The sequence below is a fragment of the Theropithecus gelada genome, chromosome 8 (genome assembly GCF_003255815.1).
Source record: "Theropithecus gelada isolate Dixy chromosome 8, Tgel_1.0, whole genome shotgun sequence".
Classification (NCBI taxonomy): Eukaryota; Metazoa; Chordata; class Mammalia; order Primates; family Cercopithecidae; genus Theropithecus; species Theropithecus gelada.
This window is the reverse complement of record NC_037676.1, coordinates 96,546,937-96,574,683: the sequence shown is the minus strand read 5'-3', so window position 1 is coordinate 96,574,683 and position 27,747 is coordinate 96,546,937. Positions and strand designations below refer to the sequence as shown.

The 27,747-nt window shown below is 41.7% G+C and overlaps 1 protein-coding gene across 2 annotated transcripts in view; it reads left to right on the top strand.

The window, feature by feature from the left end:
* The first annotated feature begins 1,247 nt into the window (after nucleotides 1–1,247).
* Nucleotides 1,248–27,747, top strand: part of CDH17 (cadherin 17) — an 87,386-nt gene continuing 60,886 nt past the window's right edge. Inside the window, exons 1-2 of one of the 2 annotated variants that reach the window (XM_025393968.1) lie at nucleotides 1,248–1,353; nucleotides 24,052–24,122. In XM_025393968.1, the coding sequence (XP_025249753.1) occupies nucleotides 24,072–24,122 (51 nt within the window). In that variant the 5' untranslated portion in view covers nucleotides 1,248–1,353; nucleotides 24,052–24,071. Of the gene's footprint in view, nucleotides 1,354–10,163; nucleotides 10,270–24,051; nucleotides 24,123–27,747 lie in introns of those variants that run through there. The other variant, XM_025393967.1, reaches the window with a different exon arrangement.

Genomic DNA, 27,747 nt, shown 5'->3' with positions numbered 1-27,747 from the left:
GAAGAAGAGCCCCAGAGCCAGCAAATGAGACATGGGATTTTACTGGGGGCTCACAGGCAGGGGGACAGGGTCCAGCGGCAGTGGGCTGTACAGGAGAAGTGTAACTATTTGAAAAGAGCATCAGTTTAGACAGCATTTTCACTTAACACCCTCCCTCTAACAACCTCCATCTGGCAACCTTCATTAAACCCAAAACAAAGGTCCCCAGTATGGCCCATGTTCCATAGGATGGGGGTCGAGGGTGGAAGGTGCCATGGGAGATGCTCAGATGTTCCTCATAGACAAGGAACCAATCTCCGCATTGGCCACTCCTGGATTCCCGAGCTCAGAACACACATTCAGGTGCATCTGCCCTACAGGAGCATGCTCAGATTATGCTTAAGTTATTGCTGTCAGGTGTGTCTACCATAAAACCAATCTGCCTTAAAGAATACCAGACTAATTATTAGGGAGCTGAATCAAGATTGGGAGAAATAAGTTCTCATTGCCCACGTCAAGCTCAGGACATATGCCATTGACACTGAGTCCCGTGAGACTGGGTCCCTGGTAATTCTTTGTTTTTATTTATTTTTATTTTTTTACTTTTACTTTTGGTAATTCTTTCTATACTTCTTTGCTTTGTGGCCAAAAAAGAAAAGGAACCTGTATTCCAGCGATATAAAAAAAATAATTTCAGAAAGTCCAAGGTCCTTGCAGACCGTGTTAAATTCCAGAACATTGTATTTAACATTCCAATATTAAATTAAGCATTGCTGTATTGGGAGCCACTTTCTACCCTGGTCCTGAAGAGGATTTTCAATATTGAGGGGAGGGTACATTTTAGAAAGTCCACTGAATCAAGACAATTCAGTTATTGCTGGGGGCAAGTTGCTCCTGGCGTTACGCATAACTCTGAACAGTATCGGTTGGCTACGCCTGGCTTGTCTGAGTTGAGCCGATCTACAGTGAAGTTAACCACTTCCTTATTAGCTGTGGGAGAGGATGCCTGCCTCCTGGCCAGCTGAAAGAGAGCGGCTGCATTCGAAGGGGTCAGGTGATGCTATTGCTCTGTAACAAGGGAGATGGGGAGGAAGTATAAGGGGACATCAGTCAGAGCGGAGCTGTGGGAGGAAACGCTCTAGAGGGTAAAGTGGTGGGTATTACTGGTTCTTGAAAATGCTACCTAAGCAGGCTTCTCAGCTAAGGCAGGATTCCCAAAAATATAATGCTCAGAAAGATCGAGCGGGAGGGGCGACTAGTGAGAATGTAATCAGGGTGGAAATACGATATTTTGGCTGTGGATCTGAGTTGATCAATCTGCTTAGTGGATGTGAGTCCCCCCACCCACCCTTGTCTGATTGCAGCTCCTGGGAGGTAAGTAGAGCTGAGCAGGAGGCTCATTCAGCGGCTGCTATGGGAGCTTCGCCGAGGGTAGCAGCTCAGGCTTTAATTATGATTATTTTTTGAATCAGATCTGGATTCAAATCTTAAAGAATCAATTTGTATCTTCTTTGTTTCTTTATTTGTAAAGTAGTAAAAATACCTTCCAGTGTTGCTGTGAAGATTAAATGAGATAATATATGCAGAGCAAAAGTGCTTGGTAGAGGGTAGAAGCAAGCCAGTAGTTCTCAGCCTTGGCTGCACATTGGAACCAAGAGAAACGTTAGGAATGACTGCTGCCAGGCTTCACCAAAGACCAATCAAATCAGAATCCCTGTGGCTCCACGCAGCCGGGGTTAAGAACCCCTCTACTAAAAACTTATTTGTACTGAGAAAAATCTCTCTTTATAAAGAAGAGGGATGGAGTTCGGATAACTTCTAGTCAAGTCTTGTGTAGTTAACTACCACTGATTTTCTTTTGTATAAAGTGATAACTTAGAAAAAGTACAGCTACCTCTGTCTTGTAAATCCCTTTAGATACAGTCCTAGTTCTAGGCAATTCCCTTTGTTTCTCAAGCTTAGGAGAGCAGACTTGGGGAGATCTGGGAATTAAAAAACAACCCTCTGGAGCCCTCCCTTTTTGAGAAGCTGGTCTGTCTAATCAGGTTTAAAGCAGGAGCATGTGGGCTAAGTGGGCCTCCAGCAAGGAAGTGAGGGTCCTCCGCCAGCCTCTTCCCAGGCCTTCTTAGAAGTGATCTGGCGCTGGCTGAGGCTCATTGATAGAGCCGGATGGTCTCTCCCCAGCAGGGCTTCTGTTCTCCCCTCCTCCTCCCCTGCACTCTGGGCTACTCCTGTGGACCACCCAAGGCAGGCGAATTACGCAGATTGCCGATGTGAGCTTTCATTTCCTCTGTTTTCTCCTGTAGCTATTGGAAAATTCTAGTTTGAAGATAACATGGCTTTTCCAGAAACTCCTGGATTGTTCCTGAGACCAGGCCGAATGTAATCCTGAGTGGGAAACCAAAGGGAGGAGAATTTGACCTCCCTGTCTCCTGAGTTACTAGGTGTAGTCAGTCACATAGAAGAAAGAAAATAGTCCTCGTTCAGGCAGGCAGTCGAGTCAGGTTTATCTAGGGCTGAACTGCTTGAGCCGAGACACTGTCAGAGGGGCTGAAGGGCCATTGTGCCCACATTGTCATTTTCTACTTTATCCAGGCAAAGATAATCTTTGTGTACTGAAGTGTTCTTATTCACATTTAAAAACATAAAAAAGAGGTCAAATAATAGGTAAAATTAGTTAAATTAAAAAAAAACCTCATACTTAAAGGAAAATAAATGATTTTGAAAACCCTAAGACATTTCCGGTAATAGAGCAAAATGATCTGAAGGGCCTAGACCAAGGTGACTGAAAATATTTAGCCTATGTTCTGTATATTTATGTCAGTTCAAAGAACAGCTTTGTTGGGATATAACTGACATACCATACAGCTTACCAACTTAAAGTGCACAATTCAGTAGTTTTTAGTCTATTCTCAGAGTTGTGCAACCACCACCACAACAAATCTTAGAAAACGTTCATCACTCTCAAAAGAAGCCCCATATCTTTTTTTTTTTTTTTTTTTTGAGACGGAGTCTCACTGTGTCTCCCAGGCTGGAGTGCAGTGGCGTGATCTCGGCTCACTGCAAGCTCCGCCCCCCGGGTTCACGCCATTCTCCCGCCTCAGCCTCCCAAGTAGCTGGGACTACAGGCGCCCGCTACCGCGCCCGGCTAGGTTTTTGTATTTTTAGTAGAGACGGGGTTTCACCATGTTAGTCAGGATAGTCTCGATCTCCTGACCTTGTGATCCACCCGCCTCGGCCTCCCAAAGTGCTGGGATTACAGGCTTGAGCCAGAAGCCCCATATCTTTTAGCTCTCAGCTTCAAATTCCCCCTCGGCCCCCCAACTGCAGGCAACTCTGAAATCTACTTTCTGTGTCTATGGACTTGCCTATTCCGGACATTTCATTTGAATGGAATCATACAGTATCAGGCCTTTTTTATCTGACTTTTTTCACTAAGCATAGTGTTTTCAAGGTTTAGTCTTGTAATATCAGTATTTCATATCTTTTTATGACTGACTCATATTCTGTCATATGGATATACCACATTTTATCCATCAGTTGAACATTTGGGTTGTTTCTATCTCTTGGCTATTATGAATAATGCTGCTGTGAATATTCACGTACAAATTTTTGTGTGATGTTTTTATTTCTCTTGGCTGTATACCTAGGATTGCTAAGTCAAATGGTGATTCTATATTTAAGTTTTTGATAAAACTCTCAGACTGTTTTCCAAAGTGGTTGCGTGATTTTACATTTCCCACCAGAAGTGTATGAGGATTCTAGTTTCTCCACATCTTCAACACTTGGTATTATTTCTTTTTTATTATAACTGTCCTGGTGGGTATGAAACACCCTGGTGGGTATGAAACGGCATCTTATTGTGGTTTTGATTTGCATTTTGCTTATGCCTAAGAATGAGCATCTTTTCATGTGCTTTTTGGTTATTTGTGTATCTTTTAAAAAATTTCTATTCAGATCCTTTGTCTATTTTTTGATTGGGTTATTTATTGAGTTTTAAAAGTTGTTTATATCTTCTAGATACAGTTCATTTGTCAGATACGTGATTTACAAATGTTTTCTTTCTATAAATTGGTTTTCACTTTCTTAATAGTGTTTTTTGAATTGCAAAAGTTCTTAATTTTGATGAAGTCCAGTCCAATTTATGTTTTCTTTTCTATTGTTATTTGTGCTTTGAGAGTCATAGCTAAGACACCATTTCCAAATCCAAGGTCATAAAGATTTACCCCTGCTTTCTTCTTAGAATTTTATAGTTTCAGCCCTTATAATTTATGTATTTGATATATTTTAATTTTTCGGAATGGTATGAGGTCAGGGTCCAGTTCCATTATTTTGCATGTGAAGATCAATTTCACCATTTACTAAAAAGAGTATTCTTTCTCAGGAAATACTTCTCTTAAGGGCAGAATTTCCATAGGCAATCCTGTTTTGGTGCCTAATGAGAGACCCACAGGCAGAGAAGGGAGACCATTTAATAAGCCTTAGTGTCCAAGTCTGAGTCCTTCCAAGCAAAGCTCACATGCATACTCGTCTCCTACTTGACCCCATGACAGGACTTCCTAGACAGTCACCGCACACTGTCTGGCTAAGCAGTGATGACTGCCAGGGCTAACATGAAGGGGTAGTGTTCTAGGAGACATATGTTTTGGAGAATTAAAACAGTACAGTTCATTATGGCTGTGTGGAGTTTTTTTGTGCACATGGGACACCTTGGGGAAGTTGTGGAATAGTCAGTTGGATATAGAAAACCAGAGCTTTGACCAGAGGAGAGATCTGGTCTAGAGAGACTTGAGATGTTGGCAAATAGTTGGGAGCAGAGTTGACCTCCACAGAGTGAGTGACAAGACAAGATAACCTGGGATTGGGCCCAAGGAGTTGCATGAGCCACAGGTAGGACTGCAAGGGACTGGCTCAAGAGGTGGAAGGAAAATCAGAGTATTAGCAAGGAAGCCGGGGTAAAGGGAAATTTGAGGTGAGCTTGCCATGGTGTTGAAAGTTGTGAGAGGTCAGATGAGGTGCAGACTGAAGAGTGTCCATCTGATTATCATGAGCAGGTTGTTGGCAACCTTGGTGAGGATGGTTTCAGTGGAGCAGTGAAGATGGAAGCCAGATGCTGTGATCTGAGCATGAGCTGGATAGGTGCAAAAGCTTGTTAGGTGAAATCTGATAAGAGACAGAGATAGGTCTCAGAAAACCAATAATATTGTCATTTCTTGGAATTTAAAGAAAATCCAAGATCAAATAAAAAGCTTAGCTGTCTGAAGAAAAAAATGTCTGAGGGAAGATGAGCATGCTTATGTCTACCAAATCCAGCTTGCGTGTTCAACATCAGACTGCATCATTATCTCAGACATTCCTGCAGAAATGGGTTCTACATGGTAGGGTAATTAATCTCAATTCAGAATAGGCTTTGTTAAATAATATTTACTGGAGGAAAAGCAATGACTCCTTAAGCTAGTGTTTCTCATAAGGGCCCATATAATCACCTGCATCAGAAATCCAGAGTGCCAGCCAGGCATGGTGGCTCACATCTGTAATACCAGCACTTTGGGAGACCGAGGCAGGAGAATCACTTGAGCTCAGGAGTTCAAGACCAGCCTGAGCAACACAGAACCTATCTCTACAAAAAATTTTAAAATTAGCTGGTGTGGTGGCACTTGCCTGTAGTCCTAGCTACTTTGGAGGCTGAGGCAGGATGACTACTTATGCCCAGGAAATCAAGGGTGCAGTGAGCCATGATTGCATACTGCAGTCTAGCTTGGGCAACAGAGTAAGGGATGCAGGGACATACCCTGAACCAGGATTTCATAGTGTAAGCCCTAGTTTTGTGAACTCTAGTTTGGAAAGACCTGGAAGGCATTTGTCCAATGTACAACTGATGATATGAATACTTATTAGCCATCCCATTCACGAGATTCTCCAGCAATTTCATGGCATGGGTAGCTGGAGCCAGATTAAGGGCCCTGCCTACTGGGCAGTTGATTGGAGCCAGCATCTATAGATGAAGTGAAAAATCTTCCTGGAATAAACAAAGTACAAAGTGGGTCCACTTCTGTCAGAGTAGATAGTGGGGAAGAAAATCTTTACTAGCCTCAAACTATCTTCCTTAAATATTTTTCAGAATATCACAAGGTGGCTGTCAGCTGAGATTTTTAAACAGCATTATGTATGATTCAGTGTTTCTTGCTTTCGAACTAGTGATTCATTTTGTTATCTAAGTTTTAAATCTTGTCATAATTCTCTCAAGTGTTCTGGTTTGGAAAACTGCTAAAAACAAAACTCAACAACAGAAAATCCTCCAAACAAAAACCCCAAACCCAAACTCAGAAGTAAGTATAGGCTGGGCGTGGTGCCTCACGCTTGTATTCCCAGCACTTTGAGAGGCTGAGGTGGCCAGATCACTAGACCCCAGAAGTTGGAGGCCAGCCTGGATGGATGAAACCCCATCTCTACAAAAAAAAAAGGGACATGATGGTGTGTCCCTGTAGTCCGAGCTACTTGGGAGGCTTAGGTGGGAGGATGGCTTGAGCCTGAGGGGCCAAGGCTGCGGTGAGCCGAGATCGCACCATTGCACTCCAGCCTATCAGCCTGTGACAGAGTGAGACCCTGTCTCCAAAAAAGTATGAGCTACATGAAACTAAGAGCTGTTTTCCTTAAATTTATCAGAAAAAGGACTCTGTCCTGGCCAGAGAAAGTAGTTAAGGAAGATTCTGCTTCAGCCCAAAACAATGACTAGCAGAAAATTAGTTTCACTTCATTCCACTAAATAAATGTGGAACAAAAATTGTGAACTCTGAGTTTCAGGGGGTTGAAAACTATTTGCTTTTGTGGATTCCTGTTGGCCTTGGTTGAGTCTGCAGGTAATCATGACTATTTAGAATTACTGAATTAAATAACTGAATGGAGTTGAGTTCTAAGAAGTACTTACTGAGTACGAATTGAAGACAAAGTTTCTGCCATCATCAAGTTAACAGAGCAAGACAGATATTAAGTAATTACAATATTATTTTGCACTTCTATTAGGTGAGGGTTGTGTGTTGATGGACTCATGATAAAATATTCTGAATGTGTAATATGTAACACATAAAGAACATAAAATGCAAGTACCTAAAAAATTGAGAAATTTAACACTCATAGATTCCATTTTGAGTTTTAAAGAATAAAAATAGGCAGGGCACAGTGGCTCATGCCTGTAATCCCAGCACTTTGGGAGGCCAAGGCAGGCAGATCACCTGAGGTCAGGAGTTCAAGACCAGCCTGGCCAACATGGTGAAACCCCATCTCTACTAAAAGTACAAAAAATTAGCCAGGTGTGGTGGTGGGCACCTGTAATTCCAGCTATTTGGGAGGCAGAGGCAGGAGAATCACTTGAAACTGGGAGGCGGAGGTTGCAGTGAGCCGAGATTGTGCTATTGCACTCCAGCCCTGGGGACAGCAAGACTCCATCTCAAAAAAATAAAATAAAATTAAAAAGAATATAAATATTAGAAATGTAACATGCTTTGACTTTTACGAATAATTCCAAGTTTTCATAACTTTTTTGTCTGGGAGGCTATCTAGACTTTCTTATTAGCAAATATCCATAAATTAATTACTTATGTATTTTCTAGGGATAATATTGGAGGAATGCTTAAAACATTATAGACAAACGTGTTGAATGTTTTCACCATCATGAAACTGTGAGTTGAAAGCATTAGCCCAAGTCCTTTCACTTGTTCAGTTTTGTTTCCTTTTTCTTTTTTGGAGATGCAGTCTTGCTTTGTCGCCTAGGCTGGAGTGCAGTGGCACAATCTCGGCTCACTGCAACTGTTCAAGTGATTCTCCTGAGTCAGCCTCATGAGTAGATGGGATTATAGGCACCTGCCACCACACCTGGCTAATTTTTGCATTTTTAGTAGAGATGGGGTTTCACCATGTTGGCCAGGTTGGTCTCAAACTCCTGACCTCAGATAATCTGCCTGCCTCAGCCTCCCAAAATGCTGGGATTACAGGTGTGAGCCACTGCGCCTGGCCTTCAGTTGTTTTCATCCTATAAATCATACCTCCTTTGCTTTGGAAAATTAAATCAATAATATTTATCAATTACATTTTCCTTATTCCTATTATTATTAGCAAGTCTATTGAACTAGCAATGTCTCACTTTTCATGAAAATGAGTTCCTAAAATGCAGTGGTGGTTACCCTGAAACATGCACATTCTTAATATTTGGATTTAATCTGGAAGGATGTATAAACCATGTAAGGAATATATGAACAGCTCTCAGAATCTTGTTAACCTGGTATCCCAGAGGACAGAAATAGCCTCTGTAATTCAGAAATGCAATCACCTGTTAATTTCTCTGATGGGTGGTTTTGACGTTTTCAGTGTTTAATCAACCTAATTCTTTGAGCTGGAAGCTGGGGGCTAGAGATAGCATGTGATGTACAGGAGAACCCCATGTTGGAACTTGGCCATCTTCCAACAGGAATGGGCTTATGTAAGGATTTCTGCCCTTGGGTTTTTTTTTTTTGTTTTTTGTTTTGTTTTTTTTTTAACTCATAAAGCTGGAAGGAAAAAAATCTGGCCTAGTCTAGAGATATAGTGAATAGGATGGAATTTGAATCAGACAGACCAGGGTTGGAGTCCTGATTCTGTAGTCAAAGGCTGTATGACTTAGACAAGAAATAAAACCTCTCTGTGCCCCCACTTTCTATCTATAAACTGGAATCTACTTTGCAGACATGCTAAATGAGAAAACAAAATTTTAACTGATATACCAACATGTCACAAACATTGTTACTGTTGCTGAAAAACAATGACTATAAATTATATATATGTACTTTATTTTTGAAGAAAACTCATACATTTAAAAGCGCTTTATTATTTTAAAATTTTCAAAGAAGACTCAAACTTCTTTCTGAACAATGCCCATAATGAGATGCTTGCTCTTGATTCCAGGAACTGAAACATGTGGCAAGTGGAAGCGATTTGATTTTGTAGAACAAGCACACTTTATTCAGCTAATGGGAGGGCAGAGGTATGAAGAATGTGCGAAGTGCTTAGCCTCAATATCCTCATTCTTCTAAATCAGTGACAGTCATGTGGGACAAAACAAGAAGGGCACTTGCTGAACTCACCAGTCCAGCAAGGATGCTAACCGCTGGCATGCAACTAGATGGTTTCACTTGCAGGGTCCTGGAGATAAATGAGGTCTATTCCCGCAGTGGCTTAGAGCAGTGGCTTAGAGCACTCACGAAACCTTCTCATGAAATCTGGAAAGGAGGGAGCCCTGCTAGAGAGTGGGTTGGGCTCTCGTGCTTTCCCTCTGACAGATGCACACCCGGAAAGGAATGGAAAACACAACCCCAGCCCAGGAGAAGCCAAGAAACGAACATGAGAAGGTCCACAGAAATAGGGCCAAGTGTGACACACCAGACACAGACATGACATTGATGCTTACCTTCAGTGGGGATTCCCAGAGTGACCAAAGTGTGGAAATCAGGAATTGGTCTAAAAGAATCCTTGACTTGAGAAATCTGGGGGCATTGGCTTCTATTGGTTAATCACAAATCTCATTTTGATTGGGGAAAAATAAGTTGTTCCTAGGTAAATCCATTCCCTGAATTGGGGGGGAGTGGGAAAGGACTTGGTTTGTGTTTGGGGAAAATTTGCTATCGGTTGTTTCTTGCAGACTTTGGAAGGGACCCTTGGATTTCAAAAGCAGGCACAGCCAGACTGTGTCTTTCCTCATGTCTTCTGAGTCATTTACGAAGTCTCATGTGGCCAGTTATCAATGAACTGTGTCATTGCTCAGACATGGTGTCCCTGCTCTGTCTTTTGTGTTTGAGATGGAATCTACACAAATATTTGCAGATTGAGTCTCCTGTGCTGAGTGTTGGGGGTGCAAAATATGAACAAAAGTCTTTGATGTCATGAACCTCACACTCTAGAGATAGTTGGATACACAAAACTTTTCCACTCTAACTTCTTGTCTTTTCATTGACTCATCTACATTGAAAAATGTAGCAACCTGTTTTGAGATGGATTAGATGTAAATTAAACTTCTTTTGGTACAAAGTCATTTCTCTCCTGGAGTAAGCATAATGACACTTTTTATGATACCCAGTGGCTCTTGAAAAGCAATAAAAAATGTTAATGGTTAATGTTTGACTGAAGCTGAAGGGAGAGGCTGGGAGGCAAAGCAGGGAAGAGGAAGTGTTCCCCGGGGAGATAACTCCAGTCGTAGCAAGAGTCTCAACCACTGAATGGAAGAAAAGGACTTTTAACCACCATTTTGTGACTTACAGAAAGGTAAGGGCTGACATGTCTTAACTGTGTCAGTAACATATTTATTCCAGAAGGACAAAGTAGATGGAGGGGAAGGACCCTTAAAAAGTTGCTTGATAAATTTTTTCCTTGAGGTAGGCTATGTAGATGCAGAGAAGGGAAATTTGTTGCTGGTGTGACAAGTTTAGCTTGTGGAGCACATTTTTTTTTTTTTTTGGTAGTTTCTTTTCATTGGTCTATATTTTATAAATTCATTTGATGAAGTGGCTGCAGTGAAATCAAGCTTGGCAGTGGAATTAAAGGGGAGATTGAGTTCTCTGATGTTTAAATAAGTATCACACCCATTCTTCATGATAAGCGTATAAAAGTCCCTGGTCTTAAGGTGCTCTAGGGCTCTTGTATTCTAGAAATTGGGGTTGGAATCACATTCTCAAAAAGCATGTCATTCTGTCTACTTCTCAGAGAATGAGATTCAATTTGGGATTCTTAGAATTGTCTGGGACACAGCAAGGGAGGGAACATGCAAAGAAGAAAAGAAGCCTTTTTGTAAAAGTACTAGAATAAGAATTGAAGACAGACAGACAGACCTGCCTTCACAAGTGGGAGAAGAGGCTGATGTGTGTGTTACTCAGCTTCCTGGACTGCTTTTGGCCTTGGTGGTGGAGGTACCACCTGCTTATGTGTGGTTATTTTTATGGTAAGTCATGCACAGCTTATTGGTATCTTCAATGATCCGATCTTTGCCTCTGTCTTGGTCTTTTGTTTATGACAGGTGACTTTATGGGGACAGATGCCCTCTGTGGTAGGGGATGCCAAGCAGTAGATTGGAAGGACAGTTCCTTCTCTAATATTTTCTTGTCTTTATTTTTCTTCAAAAACTTAAATAGCAAATGAGGTATTATTTGAAAGAAGAAAAACACATGTTTAGATGAAAGGAAGATGGATGCTATTCAGCTCTTACCAGGAAACAAAGCGAGTCCTTTACTGAGAGAGGGTTTCTAGTGAGTTACAGTGCCATATGAGTCTTCAGGGTTGGCCAGATGGGTTAGGCCAGTTTCATCATTTTCCAGCCTGTGGGCACAGAACAGAGAGCTGTCACTCTCGGAGCCTTAATTTTTTTCATCTATAAAACGGAGAGACTTGCCTAACCAGGTAGTTGTGAGAAGTAAATTAGGTAAGTAGGTAAAGAGCTTACTATGTTGCTTGGTGTGTGGTACACATCCAGTGAATGTTAGCTCTCTGTTCCATGAGAAAGTTCAAGTAGGTGACTCAGGATGAATTGAGAAATTGCTGTTTCATTCTTTAGAAAAATAAGAAAAAAATCAGTAATGCCATAAAAATAGCATCTACCATTATGCAAGAGAGGAGCTAATTCTATGTTCAGGAAGTGGGATTCAAAAATATGAGAATAATAAAACTATTGCTTTTGCATATATATATATATACACACACAGAGACATATATATATATATGAAGCATTTTTTTAAAGCCCCTCTCATGGTTCCCATATAAGTCTTTGGGTGAGGTGCAGGTGTGGCATCCTTTGAAACTCATCCAGATGACCCCTGAAAAAAGTCATCACTGTTCAAGGTGAAGGTTACATTTCCAGTACCTCCTCCTTTCTCATACAAAAGGCAAAATATGGCTGGGTGTGGTGGCTCATTCCTGTAATTCCAGTACTTTGAGAAGCTGAGGAGGGAGAAGCACTTGTGCTGGAGTTCAAGACCAGCCTGGGAGGTCTGCACATAGGGAGACCCTGCCTGTACAAGAAAATTAAAAATTAGCCAGGCATGATGGCACTTACCTGTAGTCCTAGCAACTTGGGAGGCTGAAGTGAGAGGGTTCCTTAAGCCCAGGAGTTTGAGACTGCAGTGAGCCATGGTTGCACCACTGCACTCCAGCCTGGGTGAGAGAGTGAGAACCTGTCTCAAAAAACAAAAAACAAAAACAAAAAAAGCTGGATGATGTGCAAAATATATCCTGGCAGAAACTCTACCTTTTGTTCCATTGTTAAAAAAAAAAAAAAAAAAAAAGTCTAGAAGGATGTGTCCCTCATTTTTCTTCCACATTAACAGTGACACTTCTGAGGAGGAAAGCTGGGCATTGTCGTGCTCCTTGCTCTGGAGGCCGACAAACAGTGCTTGCACAGAAGCTGGTTCACATGGGTAGAGATGTATAGATTTGACATAAAATTGCATTGATTCAGAAATCCCTGGTGTCAGATTTAGAATGGGGCTAGTTGTTCTGTAACTGCTCGTTGATTATCCAAAGAAAGACGCGCTGAATTTTAAGGGAATATCTATTTACTTATTTGTTACTTGTGAGAACAGACAGGAATGTTTACTTAGGTACAAGAAATATTAACTTAATAAAAGCAAATATTCCCCTCGTGGTTGAGGTATTAATTACACTAAAGTTGAATTTTTTTTTTCCACTTAAGCAATACGTAACAAACTAAGCTATACTTGATTGTTGTGTATGTGGTACAAAGAAAATTTCTCTTCAAATATTCTGTAAGACTGACATGGAATTCTCTCATTCGTGATATTTCTGAGTTATTCATTTCTGACCATATACTTAAAAATATTAGGACTTGTTCTTAAGTGAGGGACAAAGAGAATGGAAATGGTAGATTTGTTCCCTTAACATCTAAGCTAAAGATGAGCTCTCTTCCTCACCGAGAGGCCATCTAGCAGAGTGGCTTCGTGCTTGGCCCCTGCATTCACACCACTTCCTCAAGTGCTCCAAGCTCAGTTTCCTGCTCTGTGGCATAACAACAGGACCCACATTATATGATCGTGTGGTTCAAGTAAGTTGCCCAAAGTGCCTAACTTAGCTTGCATTTGTTGAGCATTTGCTATTTTGTAAAACAGTTCCAATGATTTTTAAGAAAACAATTCATGAATGAGATTTCATTGTGGTCTGGCACCTTTTATTAAGCAGAATTAAATTTATTTTCCCTTCTTCTCCTACCCATCCCAGTTGTCAGTTATGATTTAATTACAGAAATCAGAAAGTGAACCTGCCATACTTAAGCATGACTGCACAATCTTGGCATTAAAATTCCTGCCTTGGGTCACCTTGCAAATGAACTGGTATTAGAGTTCCTTCCTTCCTTCCTTCCTTCCTATCCTTCCTTCCTATCCTTCCTATCCTTCCTATCCTTCCTATCCTTCCTTCCTTCCTATCCTTCCTATCCTTCCTTTCGATCCTTCCTTTCGATCCTTCAGTGTCTAAACCCTATGGGATGGAACCTAATTTAGATTTACTTCCTACTGAATTTCTAAGGCCAGGATGTGTTGCTTTATTATCTTGACAAAATGCTCATCCATAAACTTTATATTACATAAAGAAATGTTGTGTAATACATAAACACTTTGTGAAAAAAAAGTCAAGCCACCTTTTATGAGAAATAGTGATTCCAGTCCTCCTCTTTAGTCCAGGAAAGATGCTTATGATACAGTTCTGCTATATCTGGGGGAGAAAGGGTCTCCCCCTGCCACCTTCCTAGAGTTTTTGTGGGTATATAGTTGCACATGTCAGGGAAGTCAATGCGGAAATCCTTCCTGACTGCCTGCTTAAAACCCATTTATGCCTAGTGTTCCATTATTGGAACACTAAGCATGTGGGAGTTATTTATATCCTACTGCTCAAGGTCATCGCCAAAGTCTGATTGCAAAAATTCAAAAAATTGCAACCTCAGGCATAAATGAGTTACAACATCAGACAAGCACCCTGGCGGGACAGTCACTGTTGTCCCTAGGTCAGTGGCTTCCTTTCCTGTGACTGCTCTGGCTCCCCTTCCATTCAATGCTGGGATGTTTTGGGAGACTTGGAGGAGAGGCCTCTTCTCCCCAGCTGACCCTTCCCTTGCTCTGTCTTGGGGAGCACTGGGGGAACAAAAGCCAACCAGGAACAAGCATGACACTTCTCTCAAATATTCCTTGGAACTTGTCATTCTTTTCTTTAATAAGAAAAATTATGCTAGTAATCCCATTACTGAGTATATACCCAAAGGATTATAAATCATTTTACTATAAAGACACACGCACATGTATGTTTATTGCAGCCCTATTTACAATAGCAAAGACTTGGAATCAACCCAAATGTCCATCAATGATAGACTGGATAAAGACAATGTGGCACATATACACCATGGAATACTATGCAGCCATAAAAAAGAATGATTTCATGTCATTTGTGGGGACATGGATGAAGTTGGGAACCATCATTCTCAGCAAACTATCACAGGAACAGAAAACCAAACACTGCATGTTCTCACTCATAAGGGGGAGTTAACAATGAGAACACATGGACACAGGGAAACATCACACATCCGGGCCTGTCCTGGGGTGGGAGGCAAGGGGAGGGGAGAGTATTAGGACAAATCCCTAATGCATGCAGGGCTAAAACCTAAATGACGGGTTGATGGGTGCCGCAAACCACCATGGCACAAGTATGCTTATGTAACAAACCTGCACATTCTGCACATGTATCCCAGAACTTAAAGTAATTTTTTTTTTAAAAAGTGAGAGAAACATTTTTTAAAAAAGAATAATTATGCTAGTAATGTGTATTATAATTGATTATATCAATCTAAACCATTTTAAGTTCTCCAGGGGACCAGTTAGCCTCCTGTGAGCCCATCTTCCCCATCATGAACCTATTGGTAGAACAAATAATCACCTCCAATTTTGCATATGTGTAAATCCAGATTGTCATATACTGAAAGATTGGTATATCTATATTACAGAGTTTAGTGACAGAAAGCTGGGCTTATGTTGATGTCTGTATGTTCATCCCTCCCTCCCTCCTTTCCTTCCTTCTTCCCTGTCTTACTCTCTGCTCTAAAAACAAATCATCTAGCTGCCCATTCCCTCCCCATGTGGAGTAACCTGCTTGAAGTGTGAGGCAGAAGCCCAGATTTATACCTGTCTGCTTGTTTCTAGCTTATTAATGGCCACTTTAATTGGGTCCTCAATTTGTCAAAAGTGCAAATTGGTCAGATGCTTCTGCGGTTCTCTAAACCTTGAGTGATGCAATTGGTACCAGAGATCTGATAGCCAGACCAAAAAGATGGGTGTGACAGATCTGAACATTAATCGATGAATAATGGTTTGAGTGAGATTTTCATCTGATCTTTATATTTATCTGGCCTTGCCTTATAATTTATGCTGCTCTTAGCAATATACAGTGAGAAGGAAAAATAAATGGCTCACAGGATATTTGGCACTGTTTGGTCCTGGTGGCGCTATGAATTCCAGTCATATCCCTTCTTGCCCACACTACCTTAGGATACTTGAAAACAAATTCTGTAGCTCTCTCCTTCTGCAACTTCTTTGTTCTTTGAAGCTTCAGGCTCAGTCTTAGCGCTAGGTGAATTATTTTAATTCAAAGCCCTTCACGTTTTTTTTTTTTTTTTTTAAATAATAGATGACTGACTCTAAGATTTGTCTATCACTTAGCTTTTTACACAGGGGACAAAAATCAATGCTTATGTGTTGACTTGTAAATTTGGAGATGTGGGACCTAGAAACTCCCTGTCCTTACTCAAATAAATGGCTAAATGAGAAGAGTGTCTAAACATCACCTTCCCATCTTGAAAGATGGTGGGTGAAAAAGTTGAGAAGCTGGATACTAAGGAGAAGAAACCTGAAGCTAAGAAGGCTTTGCCAGTGGCAAGGTGAAAAGGGGGAACCTCAGAGCTAAAAAGCCAAAGGAGAAGCGTTGCTGCAGCCCAAATCCTGCATTGGAGGAATTAGCAGATATTCCTGATCCGCTATGTATTCCAGAAAGGCCATGTACGAGAGGAAGTACTTAGCTACTAAACCCAAGATTGAAAAGAAGAATCTTGCAACTGTTACAAACCCAGTTGAGGTGACAAGAATGATGATGCCCAGGTGGTCAAACTTCACAAAATGCCTTGATATTATCCTACTAGCGATGTGCCTCAAAAGCTGTCCAACCATGACAAGAAACTCTGCAGTCAGCATGTGAGAGAACTTTGAGCCAGCACGGCCCTTGGGACCATCTGCTCATCCTCCCTGGGTGCCCCCAAGGCAGGAGGGTGGTTTTCCTGGAGAAGCTGGGCAGTAGCTTGTTACTTGTGGCTGGACCTCTGGTCCTCCATGGAGTTCCTCTGTGAGGGACACACCAGAAATTTGTCATCACCACCTCCATAAAAATTGATATCAGGACTGGGCGTGGTGGCTCACACCTATAATCCCAGCACTTTGGGAGGCCAAGGTGGGTGGATCACGTGAGGCCAGGAGTTTGAGACCAGCCTGGCCAACATGGCAAAACCCTGTCTCCATTAAAAATACAAAAATTAGCCGGGTGTGGTGGCACACACCTGTAATCCCAGCTACTTGGGAGGCTGAGGCATGAGAATCACTTGAACCTGGGAGGTGGAGGTTGCAGTGAGCTGAGATGGTGTCATTACACTCCAGCCTGGGCGTCAGAGCAAGACTGTCTCAAAAAAAAAAAAAAAAAATCGATATCAGCAGTGTGAGAACCCCAAAACATCTTACTGATGCCTACTTTAAGAAGCAGCTGCGGAAGCCTAGTCAGTAAGAGGGTGAGATCTTCCACACAGAAAAAGAGAAATATAAGACCACAGAGCAGTGCAAGGCTGATCAGAAAGCCATGGACTGGCAAATTTTACCAAAACGCAAAGCTATTCCTCAGCTCCAGGGCTACCTGCGATCTGTGTGTGTCCTGATGAATGGAATGTATCCTCACAAATTTGTGTTCTAAATTTCTTAAGAAGAACCTAATTATGTAACTGAAAAAAAAAAAAAAAAACGAATGCTGTTAATCCTCTTGGGAGCTTGGAGCCCGGCGGGAGAATCAACGAAGCCTTGGGTGGGCTGCTGGGATGCAGGGGGCCCTGGGTGTCTAATGACTGAGCAGAGCCCCCTGTGAGGCCACCTCTGTCCGGGGATGGCAGCACAGGCTAAACCAGAGTTCCATAGCGTCTTCATTTGCTAGGGCTGCCTTAACAAAATACCACAGAAAGGGAGGCTTAAACACCAGGTATTTATCGTCTCAGCTCTGGTGACCACAAGTCCAAAATCAAGATGGCGGTAGGGTCGGTTCCTCCTGAGAGCTGTGAAGGAAAGATCTTCTCCGCTTCTCTCCTTGGCTTGTAGATGGCCGTCTGTACATTCATACAGTGTTCTTTCTTTGTGGATGAGCCTGTCTCCAAATCTCTTCTTAGAAGGACATCAGTTATTGTGGATTAGAGCCCACTCTAACAACCTCATTTTAACTTCATTACCTCCGTAAAGACTCCAAATAAAGTCACATTTTAAGGTGCTTGGAAGTGAGGACTCCAACATACGCTTTTTGAGGGGAAGGAGACACAATTCTACCCACAGCATTTGGATTGATTTTAAAAAGGGAAGATTCCTAAGGTGAAGCACAGAAATGAGGAGAAATAGTGAGACACAGAAATACATTTGCAGTAAAAACAAAACTTCCCAGACCAAAGCAGCCTTTTCCTCCAGGCAGGTCGGGGCGGGTCATGTCAGCACCCGAAAAAAAGAGCAGCTACAAAGTAGGGGAAAAAAACCTTTTCAATGTTTTGGAAAGATCTGTAATGGATTAAATGATACTTAGTGTCTCATGATCAGGATATTTGTGTTTCAGAGGGAGTGAAAATTAGCCTGGCAGTGTGACCTTGGGCAAGTCTCTTAATTTCTGTGGTCTTCACCGTTTGATTTTCCATCTTTAAGAGATAGGTCATAATAGCATCTGCTCCATAGAGTTGTTCTGAGAAATCAGCAAGATAATTTTTCACCACCAAGTCTTATCGATGCATGCAGCAAATTGGACAAAATCCAGCCTTTGTCGTTATTTGGGCTGGATGCAGATTCAGGCTGTGGCAGGATTCCCATGTCTTCTATTGTATGGTGGATTACATGAGGCACCACTCCTTCAGAGCAAGCCCAGCAGCCCTGGTTCCCCTCTACAAGCAGGTGCCCTGGTCTACTGTTGAGCAAGTGGTGGTGGTGGTGGTGCCCACTGGGTGAGGGGCAGCCACAGTTTGGGAACCGAGGCCTTCTTTTCAAAACTCCTTTTTTTGAAAAACACACACACACACACAAAACCCTCTGATCTATGTTGCAAAGGGTGTGCTTGGTCGCTCAGATAATTGCCATAGATACTGTCTGAATTTAGTCCTTGTATCTGAGAGAAATCCTGACAAATGGCAAAAATTCCACGCAGATCGTTGAACCAGCTATTATAGGCAGTTCAGATAAAATGCCACAGAATCCTCTGGAAATGTATTTCAATTCTTTTCCAAGTAGTGTTTGTGAGGAAACCTATGTGTCTGGCGTGGTGGTTTCAGGCAATTTCAGTGATGAAGGATGGCTTCCCATCAGCACCATCGCAACCCATGGTACGCCATTCATGAGTGGTATTGTATCCATGGAAGGAGGAAGTGTAGGTGGGACCTGTTTGAGAGACCAAAGTCCTCTTTTGACATAATCCTAGCATTCGTGTAGTTTGCCTTGAATCATTTGGGTAAAGGCTTTGCCTTGCTGCCTCATTTGTCCGTAAGGATGTTCCTGTGTAGGCTGTTTTTAGAATATTTTCATTAGTGGACCACCAAAAGTTGGAAATTTTGAAGAGAAATGTCTGTTGGACAATGTTTACAGTTTTGACTAAGCAAACGTGGGTGTCAAAATGAATTTTGGACCAACAATGTTCCAAATATTAACTCGCTGAATCTCTTAACTCTCAAAGGTAGGTATTATTATTATCCCTACTTTACAATGAGTAGACAGAGCCACAAGTCAGCCGATGGAGGAGTTAAGACCCAGGCCAGTCAGTCTAACTCCCGGGTCTACGCTCCTAACAACCACATGGTGTGGTAGATTTGTCTTCAAATAAATCATGGCACCCTACGTATGGCAATGGAAAGCAATGACTTCTACTTCCCACTGGAAACCCTTGGTGAGGGGCAGGCCTAAATGTAAATGACAAAATAAAGGATAAGTACATTTGTTCTTGTACTTCCTAGGTTCCATTCAAACATCCCAGACAGTGGTCTCTCTGAGCATCTGGACCAAAATAAGGCATTCCTTTTATTTTTATTTGCTTTTCTATCATTCAACTTGTGTTTTTTTTTGAAGACTAAAAGTGTTAAAACAAAAACAAAAACAAAAACAAAAAAAAACTCAGTTCAAGAAGAGATGATCTGGTTCGATCAGTTCTGGGTTATTTACTGAGCAGAAATCTGTTAGTGTATTCAACGGAGAAACAACTCTTTTTATCAGCAATAAAAATGTATTACAAAATAAAGCTTTGAATGTTGAAGGAGTTTCCTTTAATATATCATGTTTATTGAAAGCTCTTACAGGTAAGAACAAATTATTAAGATATCCATGTTAGGTAATCATAAATGCTTTAGAATTTACCCAACATCTGATGAGGGCTTGATATATGCAAGGGATAGTATGAAGAGCCCTGTACCCCTTTTTTTGGTATCCCAATTCTTAGCACGGTATCTGGGACATACTAGAAGTGGTGTAGTTCAATGCTATTTAAATAATTAAGTTGAACTTAGATGGTAAGATATGAGAAGCAGAAATGAGGAAACGTCTCCATCCAACCTCATTAAGCAAATATCCATTGTCCATTTTCTCCAGGCCAGGCCTTGTGCCAGGCGAGGAGAACAGCAGGGGTGAGAGTTTGGCTGCCAGAGAGCTTGGGGTACAAAGTCCATTGGGGTGGAGGCATGACTGGGTGTGGGAAGGGAGTGGCAGATAAGGCTGGAAGATTTGGGAGCAGCATTTGAAAGATCTTGAATGCTGAAGAGCTTAAGGAGAAAGATCTCCCAATGTATCATTTTGCCTGTATTTTTACTCATATTAAGCAAATACAGATTGATAGCTGACCACGTGCATTTTGCTAATACAGAAAACCAGTTTGTTAGATATCAATTTATTCATTTATAATTGATAATGTCATCTTGCAATATGCTAGAACCTGAGGTTGTTACTTGTTTGTATGTGTTTCCAAACCAAATACGTAGTCTAAAGCAGTAATGTCTCATTTGTTTATGAGTTAATTCTAAAATGATGTTTGGATGTGGCAACCAAATTAACTATGTTGCAAAAGCTAATTTTTAAACAGTCAAGGAATTTATAAATCTAGGAGTCCTGAAGGGTTTTCATCCTAGCTTTTCCTTAAAATAGTTGTGGAATTTCAGGGCAAGTTGCTTAATTTATATAGCATGTATAAATATATATACATATATGATATTTATATATCTCTACGGCTCTATCTCTGTCCGTGCTCCATGTCATACATCTACATCTAGGTAGCTATCACACTGTGTAAGGCACAGTAGCAAGAGTTGAAATTCCAGAGTTTAAACTTTGGAATTGATAATCTGGTTGGAGGCAAGGTAATGTCACTTCCTAGCTGTATGTCTTTAGGCAAATTGCTTGACTTTGAACCTCGATTTTCTCACCTACAAAATGAGAAGAACAATTCCCCAGCTCATTATATCTGAGAAAATCATAAGAGCACAAACTTTTTTGTTTTTTTTTGAGACAGAGTCTCATTCCTTCACCCAGGCTGGAGTACAATGGCGCGGTCTCGGCTCACTGCAGCCTCTGCCTTCTGGGTTCAAGCAATTCTGCCTCAGCCTCCCAAGTAGCTGGGACTACAGGTGCCCGCCACCATCACTGGCTAATTTTTGTATTTTTAGTAGAGCCGGGATTTCACTATGTTGGCCAGGCTTGTTTTAAACTGCTGACCTCGTGATCTGCCCGCCTCAGCCTCCCAAAGTGCTGGGATTACAGGCTTGAACCACCGTGCCCGGCCAAGAGGACAAACTTATTGAGCAATTGCTATGTGTTTTCCATGTGAAGAGACTGAGGCACCAAAAGATGAAGTAGTATATCCATAGCCACATAGCTATAGAGAGCAGTGCTGGGTTGCTAGGCCAGCTTTCTGACTCCAAGCCTACCTGCTGTACTACTCTGTTACTTTTTTATTTTTAATTTTTATTATTTATTTTTGTTTTTTGAGACAGGGCCTCACTTTGTCACCCAGGCTGCAGTGCAGTGGTGCAATCACAACTGGCTGCAACCTCTGCCTCCTGGGCTCAAGTGATCCTCCCACCTCAGCCTCCCAAGTGAAGTGACATCATTGTCTGGGCTAAATACCCGAGGTCATCAGGGCAGGGAAATAGAAAACCCAGGCAAACAAGAAGTGAGTTTAAGAGCAGAGGTTTAATAGGCAAAAGAAAGAGAAAGGAGATTAGCTCTGTCTCCTGCAGAGAGAGGGGTGCCACCCGAGTGGGTCTTCCAGTTTTTGTGGTGACATGGCACAGAGTTTTAAATATGAGCTTGAGGAGGTGGTATCTGATTTACACAGGGCTGGAGAGATTGGTTGGACCAGGTGTGATGTTTGCATAGTGCGTGAAGAAGCTGGCCATCTCACCCTAATCTTTTATTATGCAGATAGGTTCTCTACCTGGCTAGCGCCATATTGTCTGTTCCTTACTGTACATGTGGTTTACAAAGTAAAGGGAAGATGGAGCCGCCATGTTGAACATGCCTGGCCCCCAGGTGGCATTTTCCTATTGGCAGAGCTGCTGGCATTCACCTGTGCAAACTTCCAGCTTGCTTATCTATGTCTGCAGCTCGATTCTACAGGCTGCTCTTTGTTAGAAAAGAAATGATTTGGGGGCTGCTTTTTGTTAAAAGGAAACCTTATGAGTACTCTTACCCTCACTGTCTGCCTAAATAATTTCTTTCCACCTGCTGTATCACAAGTAGCTGGGACTACAGGCAATGCGTCACCACACCTGGCTAATTTTTGTGTTTTTAGTAGAGATGGGGGTCTCACCATGTTGGCCAGGCTGGTCTCCAACTCCTGAGCTCAAGCGACCCACCTGCCTCGGCCTCCCAAAGTGCTGGGCTTATAGGTGTGAACCACCGTTTCCAGCCTGTTACTGTTTTTAAAGACCTCTCCGCAAATCTACATCCTGGGTGATGCTTAATAAAGGATTGTTTCTTTATCTCCCAGAACATTGGTGAGGCTAAAATGAAATAGCATTTTTACCCTTTAAAGTTCAAATATAAATTATGCAAATATAGGGCATGTAAATTTTTCAGGATCTAAATTTTTAGAGTGGTTAAAATGTTAGTGAAATATTTTCCATGCTGGTGATATTAATGATATGTGCTCAATGTGGAAAAACTTTAAAGAATAAGATGACGAGTCAAGATTATTCCTAATCTCTAGAGATAATAAAGTGATTGGAATTTTAGTGAAATAAATACATTGAAAAAATTTCCTTGACTCAACTGGGCGCGGTGGCTCACGCCTGTAGTCTCAGCACTTTGGAAGGTCAAGGCAGGCGGAGCACGAGGTCAGGAGATCGAGACCATCCTGGCTAACATGGCAAAACCCCATCTCTACTAAAAACACAAAAAATTAGCTGGGCGTGGTGGCAGGCGCCTATAGTCCCAGCTACTCAGGAGGCTGAGCCGGGAGAACAGCGTGAACCCAGGAGCGGAGCTTGCAATGAGCCAAGATTGCACCACTGCATTCCAGCCTAGGTGACAGAGTGAGATTCTGTAACAATGGAAGTGTATATATATATATATATATATATATATGTGTGTGTATATATGTGTATATATGTGTGTGTGTATATATGTGTGTGTATATATATATGTATATATATGTATATATATATTTCCTTGACTCTCTTTTGGGGAGAGGGCAGTCCAAACTCATGACAGGTAACAACACTGTTTTTCAGGCCATGTGGAAAATTTATCTCACATCTTAAAATCAATTAGTCATGACATGTCTCATAGTGAAAGTTATAATGTCTGTGAAATGGGAAGCCTTAAGGAGGAAGGGAAAAACAATATCGGACAGGAGAAAATAAGGACAGAGTTCAGATTTTTGCTTGATCTCTTTTGGCATAGTAACAAGTAAATTTTTTCTTAGGTTTATTGCATAGGTAATGATAATATCTAGAAGACCAAAGAGGCAGTTGGTGACATCTTTGAATGAAGAATTGTGAGCATTCTTGAGTTCTTGCCACTTGTGGGATCTCATATGTTTGTGGCTTTGAATCAAAGTGTTTAGTTATCCTGGCATTTGCCAAAATACATCTTCTCCATCTGTATAATAGGATTGAAAAGAATAAGCATTGCTGGCTGGGCACAGTGGCTCACACCTGTAATCCCAGCACTTTGGGAGGCCAAGGCAGGCAGATCACCTGAAGTCAGGAGTTTGAGACTAGCCTGGACAACATGGTGAAATCCTGTCTCTACTGAAAATACAAAAATTAGCCAGGCATGGTGACGTGCACTTGTAATCCCAGCTACTTGGGAGGCTAAGGTGGGAGAATTGCTTGAACCCAGGAGGTGGAGGTTGCAGTGAGATGAGACTGCACCATTGCACTCCAGCCTGGATGACAAAGTGAGACTCCGTTCCAAAAAAAAAAAAAAACCAAAAACCAAAACAAACACTAATTGCCTATCATTTAAGACACTGAAATGAAGAAGATCATAACAGAGCAAAGCAGTTAGAGAAAAATGGAATTACTGTGAGCATGTTTTGAGATGTTGGCTTGCATATTGCTATGGATTATGTATATGAAGTTTCTGGAAGACTGGGCTGCTCCATACACTGGAGAGGCTGGCCTTTTGGGATACCATTTTACTAGGTTTGTAACTGGATATCATTCATTGATTATTACTGATGGGAAAGACATGATTTTAACAGACTGGTAGCTAACCATTTTTATTTCTGGTTTCTTCACAGGAATTTGAATAAAGAAAACTATGATACTTCAGGCCCATCTTCACTCCCTGTGTCTTCTTATGCTTTATTTGGTAAGAGAAGAGGGTGTTCTTCTGTATTTATTTACTAGAATATTTTCTGCTGTCTTTCTACCCCACACCAGGGAAAGAATGGCTATTATTTCTTAAAAAAAGATGACCTATCAAAATTAAGTTGTTGTATAGAATGGAAACATAGCTTTTTCCTCTGTGATATTTTTGATGAAATGGCTACAAATCACATGTCTGCCCTCAACTAGGGGATGCATTTTCTTTCCAGCTCTTAAAAGCCAATACCAGTTATGGGTAATGTTGAAAACAAATCTGTCTATGTATAGCTCAGGGAATCTGGAATGACACTGCACTGATACATGAATTAGTCTGTGTCCCTTAATCTTGACTTTCTTTTTTAAACTTTGTGCATGAAAACTTACCTCCAAAATATCAAGAAAAGCATTTTCTCTATTTTCAGCCCTGCTCTGCTCTATATTTTCAGGCCTGTTCTGCTGTATACTTTTCTTTTCATCAATGGTTTGGAATTTTCTGGTTGTGTTTAACCATTTGTTGGGTTAACCCTATTGACTGACAGGCTTCTAGAGCTTGGAGCTGAATAGGAACTGGGGAGTCTTCAGCCTTGACCTTGGAGTAAACAGTAGGTGCCTTTTTAAAAAAATCTGCGTGACTCCTGAGTTTCATAAATGTTGCCCCCAAAATTGCTGTATTATGAAACAAGATTATAAGATTTAGGGGAAGCATTTGCTTTTTTTTTTTTTTTAAAGAAGGAATCTTCTAGATCCTCATACCTCAAACCTTATTTCCTTTCTTCTGGGATCCATAAACAATACATCAAATTGCAAGTCCCAAAAAATACCCTAGAGCTCACATAGTGACAGTGTGAAATGGAATGAAACTTGAAAACTATCAGAGCCTTCCTCCTGGGGGAAATCTTCAGTTCAAATTTTATGAGAGGCCTGAGTCCTCACAGCCTGCAGGCTCGAAGCCTGTCCCCAGGACTGTGGAAGGGCTGGATCAAACATCCCCACTTGACCTCTCTCCTCATCCCACCCCCTCAAATGCCCTTTGTCACCTATGTTATCCCAGGGTAGTGGTAAAGTCAGACATGGTTTCAAACTCGGTGCCTCCACTACCAGTGATAGGGATTTGGTGAGTTACCTAAGATTTGAACCTCAGTTTTCTGCCCTGTGAAATGGCTCTAATAATAGTACTTGTCTTATGGGGTTTTGTGGCAATTCAATGACATACTGCGTTTACAAAGCTCTTGGATCAGTGACTGGCAGTTAAACACACAATAAACATTAGCTACTATAATTACTACAGCATTTTAAGTGTCGTGTCTACATCCATATGGACCCTGACCTCCATGAAGAACGGACTGTGTTTTTACCATCTTTGCAGATTCAGCACTGAGCACACTGCTAAATTATCTAATAATAATATCAAATTATTAGATCTCATTTGCTTCTTGTCTGAGACGGGAACATGCATTTTTATTCCTGGATGAAAGGTGAAAATAAGGTTTCCTTCTCTACTCTTACCCCAGTGGGATTTCTATCTAGAGTGAAAATACTGCCCAACCACTGCTGGTAGCACTGTCTTGCCCAGGTGAGAGCCACAAGCACAGCTGTCTCTGGGTGAAGTCAGGGAGTGGGATTTCAGGGGTACTGACAGGGAGCCACTTCTCTCTCCTACCTCCTTTCAACACCTTGTCTATGAAGACTGGAAATTTGCTTGAAGAATCTTGTCTTCTGCATAAGGCTTTATTCAACAGAGGCACTAATTTACTTCAGACTGCGAGTAGATCTTTTCTTTTCCAAGAGATAGATTTTTCAGAGGGTTGGAAACACAAACATAGCATGGATGTACTTCAGGGGCACCAAAGAGAGAGCGAATAGGTGATCCATGGTTTGGGAAACGGTACTGACTAGGGAATCGGAGGAAACCAAGGCAGAGCCATCTGTTTTGGAGTTATGCTTGGGACTTCCAGAAGGAAGATGAGTTTGGTACAAAACTACATAGTCACTGCACTGAGCTCCTGATGGAGCTACCAGGTAGGTGAACCTGGCAATTGCACATGTCCTTTGGCCTGGAAGGCAGTGTAACAATGTGGTTAAGAGTTGGGGCTTGGTGGTCCAATGGCGCTGGCTCCAGTCTGGAGGTAGCTCTATCTCTGAATGCTTTGCCTCTACTGTTGGACTTCTCTGGAGATACTTTCTTGAAAGGATTTGTCAGAAGAAATGGTGTTATGTGGTGATCTAGTCTCATTACTGCCACATAAAAGATGCTAAAAATGACTTTAAGATGGCAGTTCCATTCTCTTCCTTTCGCCTCTTTGTGCAAGAGGGAAAATGCTATTACCTCCAACTTCTGCATAAAACCACCCTCTTGTCCTTTCACAAGTTTCCACCACACTGTCCTTCCCACTTCTGGAGAATGCGGCTTGATGATTCACAGTGTGCACATGCACTTTGAAATCTTTATAGCCCCAATAGCCATGTTAATTGGCAGGAAGAGAGATTTGTTGCCCTGATACGAGCACGCAACTTTGAACCCTGGAACCAAGACTTGATTCTCATTTTCTGATGGGTGAGTCAGCTTGTTCTTGTTGGAAAAGTGCAGCCTTGTTTGTGTGTGGCTAATGTAGTTTTCACTGGTGTGACTAACTGAAAGACTGACTGCTTGCTGACATGAGTGCAAAGCTGATGAAGATAGTTGGTTGCTAAGCAGCAGCTCCACAGAAAGCACTGACCTCACTTAACCAACCATGGTGGTACCTGGACATCTGTCTTGCACACCACCCAGTTCTTATGCCCTACTTTCTAGAGGAGTTGAAGGAACAGGAAAAAATGTGGAAAAGGAGTGAAAGGGAAGAAGAGCTCCCAAAGAAAGAGAATCTTAGAAAGGAGGAGATGGGCTAGAAGTCTGGCAAAATTACTTTGTGAGTTAAGAATGCATTTTCTTGGCTGGGCATGGTAGCTCATGCCTGTAATCCCAGCACTTTGGGAGGCTGAGGCGGGCAGATCACGAGGTCAGGAGTTCGAGACCAGCCTGGCCAACATGGTGAAACCCCATCTCTACTAAAAATATAAAAAATTAGCCAGGCATGGTGGTGGGCTCCTGTAATCCCAGCTACTCGGGAGGCTGAGGCAGGAGAATCACTTGAACCTGGGAGGTAGATGTTGCAGGGAACCAAGATCATGCAACCATACTCCAGCCTGGGCAACAAAAGCAAAACTCTGTCTGAAAAAAAAAAAAAAAAAAAAAAAAAAAAAAAAAAAAAAGCATTTCCTTGCAAGTAACAGGAAATTTGACTTATTTGACTTTAGAGCATTTTAAATAAATAGGGGTTTATTTTCCTCAGATAACAAGAAGTCTGAAGTAGGCAATCCAGGGCAGGTTTAGCAATTCCATGATGTTGCAGAGACTTGGGCTACTTTCTCTTTGGTACACCATTATTTGAGCTGGTTTGTCCTCTCAGGGTTCATCATGGCTGCCCCAACTGCAGACACAAGGTCCATTGTCTCAGTAAGAGCCACAGGAAAGGGCAGCCACAACTATCCTTTTTTTAAAAATCAGGAAAATGGAAGCTTGACCACCCCCAATGGACTTCCCCTCTCATTTCATGAACCAGAACTGGGCCACTTGGCCACCTTCCTAGTTG